Source organism: Leuciscus leuciscus, assembly GCF_965113295.1.
Source record: "Leuciscus leuciscus genome assembly, chromosome: 25".
Lineage (NCBI taxonomy): Eukaryota > Metazoa > Chordata > Actinopteri > Cypriniformes > Leuciscidae > Leuciscus > Leuciscus leuciscus.
Window position 1 is genome coordinate 877,501 of NC_138724.1, and position 14,248 is coordinate 891,748.

The 14,248-nt window shown below is 48.8% G+C and overlaps 1 protein-coding gene and 1 long non-coding RNA gene across 3 annotated transcripts in view; both read left to right on the plus strand.

Annotated features, from left to right (window-relative positions):
- Window positions 1–13,413, plus strand: part of psma1 (proteasome 20S subunit alpha 1) — a 22,165-nt gene extending 8,752 nt beyond the window's left edge. Inside the window, exons 5-10 of the mRNA XM_082159728.1 lie at window positions 7,285–7,373; window positions 9,081–9,151; window positions 9,250–9,379; window positions 9,454–9,533; window positions 13,041–13,145; window positions 13,237–13,413. Coding sequence (XP_082015854.1) covers window positions 7,285–7,373; window positions 9,081–9,151; window positions 9,250–9,379; window positions 9,454–9,533; window positions 13,041–13,145; window positions 13,237–13,296 — 535 coding nt within the window. The 3' untranslated portion in view covers window positions 13,297–13,413. The remainder of the gene's footprint in view (window positions 1–7,284; window positions 7,374–9,080; window positions 9,152–9,249; window positions 9,380–9,453; window positions 9,534–13,040; window positions 13,146–13,236) is intronic.
- On the plus strand, window positions 7,398–8,059 carry LOC309490633. Of its 2 annotated transcripts, none has more exons than XR_014202791.1 (2): window positions 7,398–7,445; window positions 7,508–8,059. It is a non-coding gene; the product is annotated as an uncharacterized lncRNA (long non-coding RNA). The 2 variants fall into 2 exon arrangements; XR_014202792.1 differs by having other exon boundaries at window positions 7,410–7,439.
- Window positions 13,414–14,248: the final 835 nt, after the last annotated feature.

The following is a 14,248-nucleotide window of genomic DNA, read 5'->3' on the forward strand; positions in this document are numbered from 1 at the left end:
TCCACTGAAAACGCAACTTTTAATGTCTTATGCCGTCTCAGAATGACCCAATCCCTGAATATAATCCCTCAGAGCAGCCCAGATCTGCAGAACAGGTGTTCTCTCTAATCAAGGGCTTCATTAGCAGCAGCAGGTGTGCTAGAGCTGGAACACATGACACATCTGAACCGGAGAGGTTTGTGGAGAGTCACGTTAGACTGCAGGCTAGAAATATGAGTTAGGAGAAGATTTCATCGCCCTCCACAATCAAGGCACAGGACACAGAAAGATAGAGGAGACACTCAATGTTCCTCGTCAGAGTTGAAGGAACAGTGGTTACTCTCCTGGACGGGCAGGAGGATGATGTCAGCGGCTCAGAAACCCCTGGAGGACAGAAGACCTGCAGAAAGAGGTTTCAGCTGCACAGTAAAGCTCGTACTGAACACACACCAGAGCTCCAGGAACACACCACTACTGACCCAAACACACACCAGAGCTCCAGGAACACACCACTACTGACCCGAACACACACCAGAGCTCCAGGAACACACCACTACTGACCCAAACACACACCAGAGCTCCAGGAACACACCACTACTGACCCAAACACACACACCAGAGCTCCAGGAACACACCACTACTGACCCGAACACACACCAGAGCTCCAGGAACACACCACTACTGACCCAAACACACACACCAGAGCTCCAGGAACACACCACTACTGACCCAAACACACACCAGAGCTCCAGGAACACACCACTACTGACCCAAACACACACCAGAGCTCCAGGAACACACCACTACTGACCCGAACACACACCAGAGCTCCAGGAACACACCACTACTGACCCAAACACACGCCAGAGCTCCAGGAACACACCACTACTGACCCAAACACACACCAGAGCTCCAGGAACACACCACTACTGACCCAAACACACACACCAGAGCTCCAGGAACACACCACTACTGACCCAAACACACACACCAGAGCTCCAGGAACACACCACTCCTGACCCAAACACACACACCAGAGCTCCAGGAACACACCACTCCTGACCCAAACACACACACCAGAGCTCCAGGAACACACCACTACTGACCCAAACACACCAGAGCTCCAGGAACACACCACTACTGACCCAAACACACACACCAGAGCTCCAGGAACACACCACTACTGACCCAAACACACACGCCAGAGCTCCAGGAACACACCACTACTGACCCAAACACACACACCAGAGCTCCAGGAACACACCACTACTGACCCAAACACACACACCAGAGCTCCAGGAACACACCACTCCTGACCCAAACACACACACCAGAGCTCCAGGAACACACCACTACTGACCCAAACACACACGCCAGAGCTCCAGGAACACACCACTACTGACCCAAACACACACCAGAGCTCCAGGAACACACCACTCCTGACCCAAACACACACACCAGAGCTCCAGGAACACACCACTCCTGACCCAAACACACACCAGAGCTCCAGGAACACACCACTACTGACCCAAACACACAAACCAGAGCTCCAGGAACACACCACTACTGACCTAAACACACACCAGAGCTCCAGGAACACACCACTCCTGACCCAAACACACAAACCAGAGCTCCAGGAACACACCACTACTGACCTAAACACACACCAGAGCTCCAGAAACACACCACTACTGACCCAAACACACAAACCAGAGCTCCAGGAACACACCACTCCTGACCCAAACACACAAACCAGAGCTCCAGGAACACACCACTCCTGACCCACACACACGCCAGAGCTCCAGGAACACACCACTCCTGACCCAAACACACAAACCAGAGCTCCAGGAACACACCACTACTGACCTAAACACACACCAGAGCTCCAGAAACACACCACTACTGACCCAAACACACACACCAGAGCTCCAGGAACACACCACTCCTGACCCAAACACACACACCAGAGCTCCAGGAACACACCACTCCTGACCCAAACACACACACACACCAGAGCTCCAGGAACACACCACTCCTGACCCAAACACACACCAGAGCTCCAGGAACACACCACTACTGACCCAAACACACACCAGAGCTCCAGAAACACACCACTACTGACCCAAACACACACCAGAGCTCCAGGAACACACCACTACTGACCCAAACACACACCAGAGCTCTAGGAACACACCACTCCTGACCCAAACACACACCAGAGCTCCAGGAACACACCACTCCTGACCCAAACACACACCAGAGCTCCAGGAACACACCACTACTGACCCAAACACACACCAGAGCTCCAGGAACACACCACTCCTGACCCAAACACACACCAGAGCTCCAGGAACACACCACTACTGACCTAAACACACACCAGAGCTCCAGGAACACACCACTACTGACCCGAACACACCACTACTGACCCAAACACACACACCAGAGCTCCAGGAACACACCACTACTGACCCAAACACACACACCAGAGCTCCAGGAACACACCACTACTGACCCAAACACACACGCCAGAGCTCCAGGAACACACCACTACTGACCCAAACACACACGCCAGAGCTCCAGGAACACACCACTACTGACCCAAACACACACACCAGAGCTCCAGGAACACACCACTACTGACCCAAACACACACACCAGAGCTCCAGGAACACACCACTACTGACCCAAACACACATGCCAGAGCTCCAGGAACACACCACTACTGACCCAAACACACACACCAGAGCTCCAGGAACACACCACTACTGACCCAAACACACACACCAGAGCTCCAGGAACACACCACTACTGACCCAAACACACACGCCAGAGCTCCAGGAACACACCACTACTGACCCAAACACACACCAGAGCTCCAGGAACACACCACTCCTGACCCAAACACACACACCAGAGCTCCAGGAACACACCACTACTGACCCAAACACACACACCAGAGCTCCAGGAACACACCACTACTGACTCAAACACACACACCAGAGCTCCAGGAACACACCACTCCTGACCCAAACACACACACCAGAGCTCCAGGAACACACCACTCCTGACCCACACACACACCAGAGCTCCAGGAACACACCACTACTGACCCAAACACACACGCCAGAGCTCCAGAAACACACCACTACTGACCCAAACACACACACCAGAGCTCCAGGAACACACCACTACTGACCCACACACACACCAGAGCTCCAGGAACACACCACTACTGACCCAAACACACACACCAGAGCTCCAGGAACACACCACTACTGACCCACACACACGCCAGAGCTCCAGGAACACACCACTACTGACCCAAACACACCAGAGCTCCAGGAACACACCACTACTGACCCAAACACACACACCAGAGCTCCAGGAACACACCACTACTGACCCAAACACACACACCAGAGCTCCAGGAACACACCACTACTGACCCAAACACACACGCCAGAGCTCCAGAAACACACCACTCCTGACCCAAACACACACACCAGAGCTCCAGGAACACACCACTCCTGACCCACACACACACCAGAGCTCCAGGAACACACCACTACTGACCCAAACACACACACCAGAGCTCCAGGAACACACCACTACTGACCCAAACACACCAGAGCTCCAGGAACACACCACTACTGACCCAAACACACACACCAGAGCTCCAGGAACACACCACTACTGACCCAAACACACCAGAGCTCCAGGAACACACCACTACTGACCCAAACACACACACCAGAGCTCCAGGAACACACCACTCCTGACCCAAACACACACACCAGAGCTCCAGGAACACACCACTACTGACCCAAACACACCAGAGCTCCAGAAACACACCACTACTGACCCAAACACACCAGAGCTCCAGGAACACACCACTACTGACCCAAACACACACACCAGAGCTCCAGGAACACACCACTCCTGACCCAAACGCACACACCAGAGCTCCAGGAACACACCACTCCTGACCCAAACACACACACCAGAGCTCCAGGAACACACCACTACTGACCCGAACACACACACCAGAGCTCCAGGAACACACCACTCCTGACCCAAACACACACCAGAGCTCCAGGAACACACCACTACTGACCCAAACACACACCAGAGCTCCAGGAACACACCACTACTGACCCAAACACACACACCAGAGCTCCAGGAACACACCACTACTGACCCAAACACACACCAGAGCTCCAGGAACACACCACTACTGACCCAAACACACACCATAGCTCCAGAAACACACCACTCCTGACCCAAACACACACCAGAGCTCCAGGAACACACCACTACTGACCCAAACACACACCAGAGCTCCAGGAACACACCACTACTGACCCAAACACACACACCAGAGCTCCAGGAACACACCACTACTGACCCGAACACACATGCCAGAGCTCCAGGAACACACCACTACTGACCCAAACACACGCCAGAGCTCCAGGAACACACCACTACTGACCCAAACACACGCCAGAGCTCCAGGAACACACCACTACTGACCCAAACACACACACCAGAGCTCCAGAAACACACCACTACTGACCCACACACACCAGAGCTCCAGGAACACACCACTACTGACCCAAACACACACACCAGAGCTCCAGGAACACACCACTACTGACCCAAACACACACCAGAGCTCCAGGAAAACACCACTACTGACCCACACACACCAGAGCTCCAGGAACACATCACTACTGACCCAAACACACGCCAGAGCTCCAGGAACACACCACTACTGACCCAAACACACACCAGAGCTCCAGGAACACACCACTACTGACCCAAACACACACACCAGAGCTCCAGAAACACACCACTACTGACCCACACACACACCAGAGCTCCAGGAACACACCACTACTGACCCACACACACACACCAGAGCTCCAGGAACACACCACTACTGACCCAAACACACACACCAGAGCTCCAGGAACACACCACTCTGACCCAAACACACACACCAGAGCTCCAGGAACACATCACTACTGACCCAAACACACCAGAGCTCCAGGAACACACCACTACTGACCCAAACACACACACCAGAGCTCCAGGAACACACCACTACTGACCCAAACACACACCAGAGCTCCAGGAACACACCACTACTGACCCAAACACACACACCAGAGCTCCAGAAACACACCACTACTGACCCACACACACACCAGAGCTCCAGGAACACACCACTACTGACCCACACACACACACCAGAGCTCTAGGAACACACCACTACTGACCCAAACACACACACCAGAGCTCCAGGAACACACCACTCCTGACCCAAACACACACACCAGAGCTCCAGGAACACATCACTACTGACCCAAACACACCAGAGCTCCAGGAACACACCACTACTGACCCAAACACACACACCAGAGCTCCAGGAACACACCACTACTGACCCAAACACACACCAGAGCTCCAGGAACACACCACTACTGACCCAAACACACACACCAGAGCTCCAGGAACACATCACTACTGACCCAAACACACCAGAGCTCCAGGAACACACCACTCCTGACCCACACACACGCCAGAGCTCCAGGAACACACCACTACTGACCCAAACACACACACCAGAGCTCCAGGAACACATCACTACTGACCCAAACACACCAGAGCTCCAGGAACACACCACTACTGACCCAAACACACACACCAGAGCTCCAGGAACACACCACTACTGACTCAAACACACACCAGAGCTCCAGGAACACACCACTACTGACCCAAACACACACCAGAGCTCCAGGAACACACCACTACTGACCCAAACACACACACCAGAGCTCCAGGAACACATCACTACTGACCCAAACACACACCAGAGCTCCAGGAACACACCACTACTGACCCAAACACACACCAGAGCTCCAGGAACACACCACTCCTGACCCAAACACACACACCAGAGCTCCAGGAACACACCAATACTGACCCAAAGACACACACCAGAGCTCCAGGAACACACCACTACTGACCCAAACACACACCAGAGCTCCAGGAACACACCACTCCTGACCCAAACACACACACCAGAGCTCCAGGAACACACCACTCCTGACCCAAACACACACACCAGAGCTCCAGGAACACACCACTACTGACCCAAAGACACACACCAGAGCTCCAGGAACACACCACTACTGACCCAAACACACACACCAGAGCTCCAGGAACACACCAATACTGACCCAAACACACACACCAGAGCTCCAGGAACACACCACTCCTGACCCAAAGACACATTAGCTCAAAATCCTAAATGAGCCACAGAAGCTTCGGGATTCTGTTCTGTGGAGCGATGGAACACAACTGGAGCTGTTCCTCCCTCTGGAGCAGCGTGTGTCTGGAGGAGGAATGAAGCATCAGCTGTGAAGAGCTCTGTCTACAGTTCAGCAAGAGGAGCTTGTGATGCTCTCGCTGATGTACATCCTCTGGCTCTGGAATCCTGCAGCATGTGGAAGGAGAGATGGAGTCACTGAAGTATCAGGAGATCCTGGGAGAAAACGTGAAGCTTGGACCTTCAACAGGACAACAATCCCAATCATTCCTCAGGGTCCACCCAGGCTTGGTTTCAGAAGAAGTCCTGGGAGATACAGTGGCATCACAGTCACATGATCTGAACCCCATAGAACATCTCTGGTGGGATTTGAAGAAGTCCAGGAATATCCCTGAACTGGAGGCCATTGCTCATGAGGAACAGATTCCTCAGACACAGAAGCTGCTGTCTAATACATCTTGTTTACAGTGTGCTAAAGATGCTAAGAGCTAAAGATGCTAAGCGCTAAAGAGGCTAAGCTTTAAAGATGCGTGCCATGTAGGGGGTGAGTAATTGTGAGACTACAGAAGACATTAAAAGTTTTGCGTTTTCAGTTGAATCTGGGGAAACCACTGGACACATGTGTTGTGTAGAGATATTTCACTTACTTCTGTTTGATTTGTTAAGTCTGCAAATTGTCAATAAACCTGATGTGTAATGGGGTGAATCATTTCGATTGCAGCTGTATGTGTGTGTGTGTGTGTGTGTGTGTGTAATTTTGGTTTAAAGGCTGTACTGTGAGGTTTGTCTGATAACAGTAGTTGTTGTGTTTTGAGTTAGAGTTATTGTATGGTCTGTATGTCAGCACAGATCTCCGGTTTATAAAGCCTAATGTTAGATCTGAAAGCCTGCAGTGAATGATCAGCTGTGAGGATGTGTTGCTCAGACGGTGTATTGAGTGTGTGTGTGTGTGTCTCTCTCTCTCTCTGTAGTAACTTCATGCGTCAGGAGTGTCTGGACTCCAGGTTTGTATTCGACAGGCCTCTCCCCGTGTCCAGGCTGGTGTCGCTCATCGGGAGCAGTATCCTTTCAGGAGTGTGTGTGTGTTCATCTGTTCGTGTGTGTGTTCATCTGTTCGTGTGTGTGTGTGTGTGTGTGTGTGTGTGTGTGTTCATCTGTTCGTGTGTCTTCATCTGTTCGTGTGTGTGTGTGTAGGGCTGCCCCCCAAAAGTCCACTAACCGTTAGTCGACTACAAGAGGCTCTCAAAATAAAACTGGAAGTGGTGAGATCAGGTATTAGGTGCATATCCAGGTGTGTGTGTGTGGAGAAGCTCCTGCTGCATCACACACACACACACACACACACACTGCATTACTCCCTCATACAGACATGAGTAATGAGAACTGTGAAGGCTCTACTTTCATTTTTGCAAACTCACAATAACAATAAAACTGGTGCTTTCTGTCAACTCGCCTTGAGCTCGAGCGCATCACATGACCCGAAGCTCAGAGTATACTCACACACAGCAGAGATATATCTGTAGAGAGCTTGGACTCGCCTTGAGCTCGAGCGCATCACATGACCTGAAGCTCAGAGTATACTCACACACAGCAGAGATATATCTGTAGAGAGCTTGGACTCGCCTTGAGCTCGAGCGCATCACATGACCCGAAGCTCAGAGTATACTCACACACAGCAGAGATATATCTGTAGAGAGCTTGGACTCGCCTTGAGCTCGAGCGCATCACATGACCTGAAGCTCAGAGTATACTCACACACAGCAGAGATATATCTGTAGAGAGCTTGGACTCGCCTTGAGCTCGAGCGCATCACATGACCTGAAGCTCAGAGTATACTCACACACAGCAGAGATATATCTGTAGAGAGCTTGGACTCGCCTTGAGCTCGAGCGCATCACATGACCCGAAGCTCAGAGTATACTCACACACAGCAGAGATGTATCTGTAGAGAGCTTGGACTCGCCTTGAGCTCGAGCGCATCACATGACCTGAAGCTCAGAGTATACTCACACACAGCAGAGATATATCTGTAGAGAGCTTGGACTCGCCTTGAGCTCGAGCGCATCACATGACCCGAAGCTCAGAGTATACTCACACACAGCAGAGATATATCTGTAGAGAGCTTGGACTCGCCTTGAGCTCGAGCGCATCACATGACCCGAAGCTCAGAGTATACTCACACACAGCAGAGATATATCTGTAGAGAGCTTGGACTCGCCTTGAGCTCGAGCGCATCACATGACCTGAAGCTCAGAGTATACTCACACACACAGCAGAGATATATCTGTAGAGAGCTTGGACTCGCCTTGAGCTCGAGCGCATCACATGACCTGAAGCTCAGAGTATACTCACACACACAGCAGAGATATATCTGTAGAGAGCTTGGACTCGCCTTGATCTCGAGGGCATCACATGACCCGAAGCTCAGAGTATACTCACACACAGCAGAGATATATCTGTAGAGAGCTTGACACGTCTACACTTGAATGAACAGATTCTGATGGAGAATAGATCTTCTCTGATGTAATCTGTATGAGAGGAGCATAGAGGCGGAGCTGACGAGTCTATCGCTGATCTCTGCAGCCGAAAACATTACCAATAAATGATTATTAAATAAATGAGGCCATTATTTGCTTATTATAAACGCAGGATTAGTGGACTAACGGCTTAGATGAAAGACTGTTAGCTGACTCTAGAAGTGTTGACTGGAGGGCAGCGCTAGTCATGTGTCACGCTGAGATTAGCGGTTTCCTGAACGTTGTGTCAGAAACACAGATCCCCACGCAGCGCTACGGCAGACGCCCCTATGGAGTCGGCCTGCTCATCGCAGGATATGACGTGAGTACCGGAGACGTGTGTGTGTGTGAGCGAGTGCTGTATCTGATGAGCTGTGTGTGTGAGCTGTATCTGATGAGCTTGTGTGTGTGTGTGAGCAGGACATGGGTCCGCACATCTTCCAGACGTGTCCCTCGGCGAACTACTTCGACTGTAAGGCCATGTCGATCGGCGCGCGCTCGCAGTCGGCCCGCACTTACCTGGAGCGCCACATGGAGGCCTTCCTGGACTGTACGTCTCACACCTCACACACAGGCCTGGAGGTTATCACTGCGCAGTCATCTAATGAGTGTGTGTGTGTGCAGGTAACCTGAACGATCTGGTGCAGCACGGCCTTCGTGCACTGAGAGAGACTCTTCCCGCTGAACAGGATCTGACCACCAAGGTTTGACACTTCCTCTCGCTCTCTCCCGTCGCTCTCTCTCCCGCAGCCTCACACACACTCTCTCTACCGCAACCTCACACACTCTCTCTCTCCGCAGCCTTTACTTTACTCTCCTCAACACATTACTTTACATATTTACAGCAAAATATCTGAATTACTTTCTCAAATAAGTAACACAAGTGACTTTTTCCCCATTTATTGACTGACAGCTCTCCTGTCCTCATGTTAAGACCATCAACGTGTGTGTGTGTGTGAACATGATGGTTATTGTAGATCTAGACTAATGGCGCTTTTCCATTACCAGTACCAGCTCAACTCGACTCGACTCGCCTCGGCTCGGCTTGCTTTTCGCTCCGTTTTCCATTGCAGATCGTACCTCCACAATAGTACCTGGTCATCATAGCGACGCCACAGGAAACTGCCTTGACTTAATCCTTTACGCGAGACGCACGAGACACACCCGCTACCCACACACACAGGACAATGGAGGAAATCGAGTGTATGCTGTTTTTGGATGTTTTTGTTTTTGCTGTTTTTTTATTCAGGATACTCCGTCTGGCGCGTGCAATGATGACGCAGTGAATAGTGACGATTCTCTCTGACCAATCAGCAGTCTGCCGTGTTTTCACGTCACATTTTAGTATCGCCTCAGCTCGCCCCAGCTCGCTTAGAACCTCGCCGGAGGTGGTACGAAAAAAAGTACCTGGAAGCGGGTACAGGTACAAGTTTTACACGGTGGAAAACCAAACAGAGCCGAGTCGAGGCGAGCTGGTACTGTGTAGTGGAAAAGCGCCATAAATGTGAGCATTTCCTCATCTCACTGGCACAAAAAAGATTCAATATTCCTCAAAATGAATAGTAAGTGAAATGCAGAATCCAGTGCAAACCTCCACATATAATCTCTAATCTCACTCTACTGACGCATGTACTTGCCCTTCGCTGACTCAGATACACCAAAAGCTAGAATGACTCGATGTATTTAATCTTTCTTGGTCGTCCAGAGTAACAGCAGGTGCTGAGAGGTTTGAGCGGCGCCCTCTCCTGTACAGGCCTGGGTCTGCATGTCCTTCAGCCTGAGGATTATGGGTCTTTACATTTGGCCAAAAATATTGGTTTTTGTTAGGTCTTTATTTTCCTACACTTTGTCTGTTTGCGTCTGTAGATTTCTCATAAATTCAACAAAAGTTGTCGTTGTTAATCCTCCCGCTGCTCCGCGATCTCTGTCTGCTCCCTGTCATCACACACACCGCTGGAAAGCTCTCTCTCTCCTGTACAATGCTGTCGCATCCAAATATGGCCATTTCCTTTTTATCAGCAACCAATCGTGAAAGTAAAAGGGCTGAATGCACAATCTCATTGGCTGATGATAAATCTTTAAAGCCTGTTTTCTCAAAATGACTTTTCTCTCATTCAAATCCGAAATCTCCACTTCAGTAGCACTGATATACACCAAACTTTCCAGTCTTGTACCTAGTTATATTATGAAGACATTTACAGAGGGATTTGTAAATATATTATTCCTAGCCTGATTTATATAACATTTTATTCCAAAAAACATGGCGAAAATCATTTTTTTAAGGCTATTGACAGTATATTCTGATTTACAGGATAACAGAAGTAGATATCCATAAATCCCTCTGTCATTTTTTCCCCATCTAATATGAACACAATGGAAAAAAAAAAAAGAATCTGGCTTTATCCAATACTCAGATTTTGTCTTTTAAAATATATGCAAATTAGTGCATATTTAATTAGATATTGCCTAATTTGCATATTTAAATATTAAATTACAAAAAACTTGTAATACATTTTTTTCTCATCTTAATGTAGGTAATCAACTGGGAAAGTTTCAGGGTGATATCAGCTAGTTACAATTTTTACCCTATTCACCTTTAGTGTCTGGCCTTAAAGCCCATGTTGCAGGTTAGAATACCCAGTAAGCCAATGTATAGAAAAATAATGTAGGAACTAGATTTAAATATAAACATATACTTATAAAACGCTATTTAGGCTTCTGGAGTCGTTTTTGTGAGAATTTTACTTCCGCATTTGAAAACCGCCGAACCGGAAGTGACGCAACATGAGGGAGAGCGGTCAAAGTAAACAATAGGAAAGCAATGGATCGCAATGACAGCTCGGAAAGCTGGGGGAATTGTAGCCTAAATGTTTACTCGTATGATATATATAATTCATATAATTGATATATATGATGATATCATATAATTATGAGCCTGATATGAAGCCAAGTGAGCAGGACAGGCCAGGGTTAGACAGAACAACGGGGAGTTGTGGTGTGAGGTGAACAGGGCGAGAGAACAGTGTTAGCTTATAGATGTATTCACGTTAGCCTGACGATATGTATAACACTATGCTCAGATCACAATACTGTACAGATTATTATCATCATGTACCCAGGCAATAGCAAAGCTAGTATTTAGACCCTTACCTGCATGTGTTGTGTGTGTCAGCCATTAGGAGACAGTTTCCAGAGGAAGAGGGACTTTATAAAGGCTTTGAATTGACCCATTTGGTGACGATGAATACAAAAAATGATCACAATCACAACTGTCTTACTGTATAAAAACTTTATATGTAGAAACAGCCAACACAAACATTAAAGTCGGTTTGTACAGATTGAAAATGAATTATAGAACATAATATATTATATTTATAATAATAATAATAATAATTGTTGGCTGCAGACTAATAACAAACACATAAATGCATTACAAGTTTATGTAGGATATGTTAATGAATTAAATTAAGACAAGGCACATTTTGTAAAACAGATGTACAATAAGTGATGTCTGACGGATCCGTGAGCGTCATGTTTCCCACCGGCGGCCGAACCACATGCTGATGGCGGACCGTCACCGCGGGCGACCCGATGAAGGAGCCGGGACAGTGTCCACATATCGCCGGGATTATAATCATCCGGTCTATAGTGAACGCTACACACACGCTACCGCGTTATTCAAAGCAAAAGCAGAAGCAGAAGTGAAGTCCCGTCTCTTACCCTACACACAGGCACGGAAGATCGCACCGTCCTTTTTCTTATTCAGAAACCTGTGGACTCGATGTCCTGACAGGCCATAATTCACAATCATTTACCACGACGATGATTAATTGAAATACAATAAGCACCGAAAACACACTGAATCATGACCGCTCCAACTGAATACCAACCTACTCCACACTGAGCGAACGCAGAGCCGGCGAACGACTCCCTCATGTGACGCGATGGTGAAAAAAAGCGTTTTTTCAACATAGTCAAGGAAACTGTCACGTTTTCTATTAAATTTGTGCCCTTATGTCTTGCAAAACAATTTTTAATCCTCCATTTACTTTTCATATGGTATTTTCATACAAGGTTATATTAATAAAAAAAATCATAAAAAAAACCTGCACCATGGGCTTTAAGGGAGTAACGCCAGATTGAAATGCTTTAGTTGTGTAAGTAAGTCCCCGACACTGCCACACACTCCTGTAACGGCTGCTGTCCCACAGAACGTGTCCATCGGGATCGTGGGGAAGGAGCTGGAGTTCACCATCTATGATGACGACGAGGTGTCACGCTTCCTGGAGGGTCTGGAGGAGCGGCCACAGAGACGGGTGAGTGTGTGTGTGAGTCCTGTTCTCCACAGCACAGGTGTTCCTGCAGAGTCTGACAGCGTGTGTGTGTGTGTGTGTGTGTGTGACACAGGTGGGCCCGCCCGCGGACGAAGCCGCTCCAGCAGTGCCTGATGAACCCATGGAGCACTAGCACACACTCCTGCACTTCTGACCCGAGATAACACATCTAAACTCATCACACATTACTCAATGAAACCTTCATTTTCTATCTGTGAGTGTTAGAGAAATAAAACTGTTCTTGTTTCTTTCTGAGTGTGTGTGTTTATGCTTTCAGTGTTTGTTCATTATCCCTCACGAAAGCTGCTGGTGTTCATCATATCTCCCTTCATCACACAGACCGATTCCAGACACTGCTTCATTCAGCATTTCTCATGACGGCCACATAAGCTCAGTGTGATTGGTTAGATCTGACTCGTGTGATTGGTTAGATCTGACTCGTGTGATTGGTTAGGTCTGACTCGTGTGATTGGTTAGGTCTGACTCGTGTGATTGGTTAGGTCTGACTCGTGTGATTGGTTAGGTCTGACTCGTGTGATTGGTTAGGTCTGACTCGTGTGATTGGTTAGGTCTGACTCGTGTGATTGGTTAGATCTGACTCGTGTGATTGGTTAGATCTGACTCGTGTGATTGGTTAGATCTGACTCGTGTGATTGGTTAGATCTGACTCGTGTGATTGGTTAGGTCTGACTCGTGTGATTGGTTAGGTCTGACTCGTGTGATTGGTTAGGTCTGACTCGTGTGATTGGTTAGGTCTGACTCGTGTGATTGGTTAGATCTGACTCGTGTGATTGGTCAGGTCTGACTCGTGTGATTGGTTAGATCTGACTCGTGTGATTGGTTAGATCTGACTCGTGTGATTGGTTAGATCTGACTCGTGTGATTGGTTAGGTCTGACTCGTGTGATTGGTTAGATCTGACTCGTGTGATTGGTTAGGTCTGACTCGTGTGATTGGTTAGGTCTGACTCGTGTGATTGGTTAGGTCTGACTCGTGTGATTGGTTAGATCTGACTCGTGTGATTGGTCAGGTCTGACTCATGTGATTGGTTAGATCTGACTCGTGTGATTGGTTAGGTCTGACTCG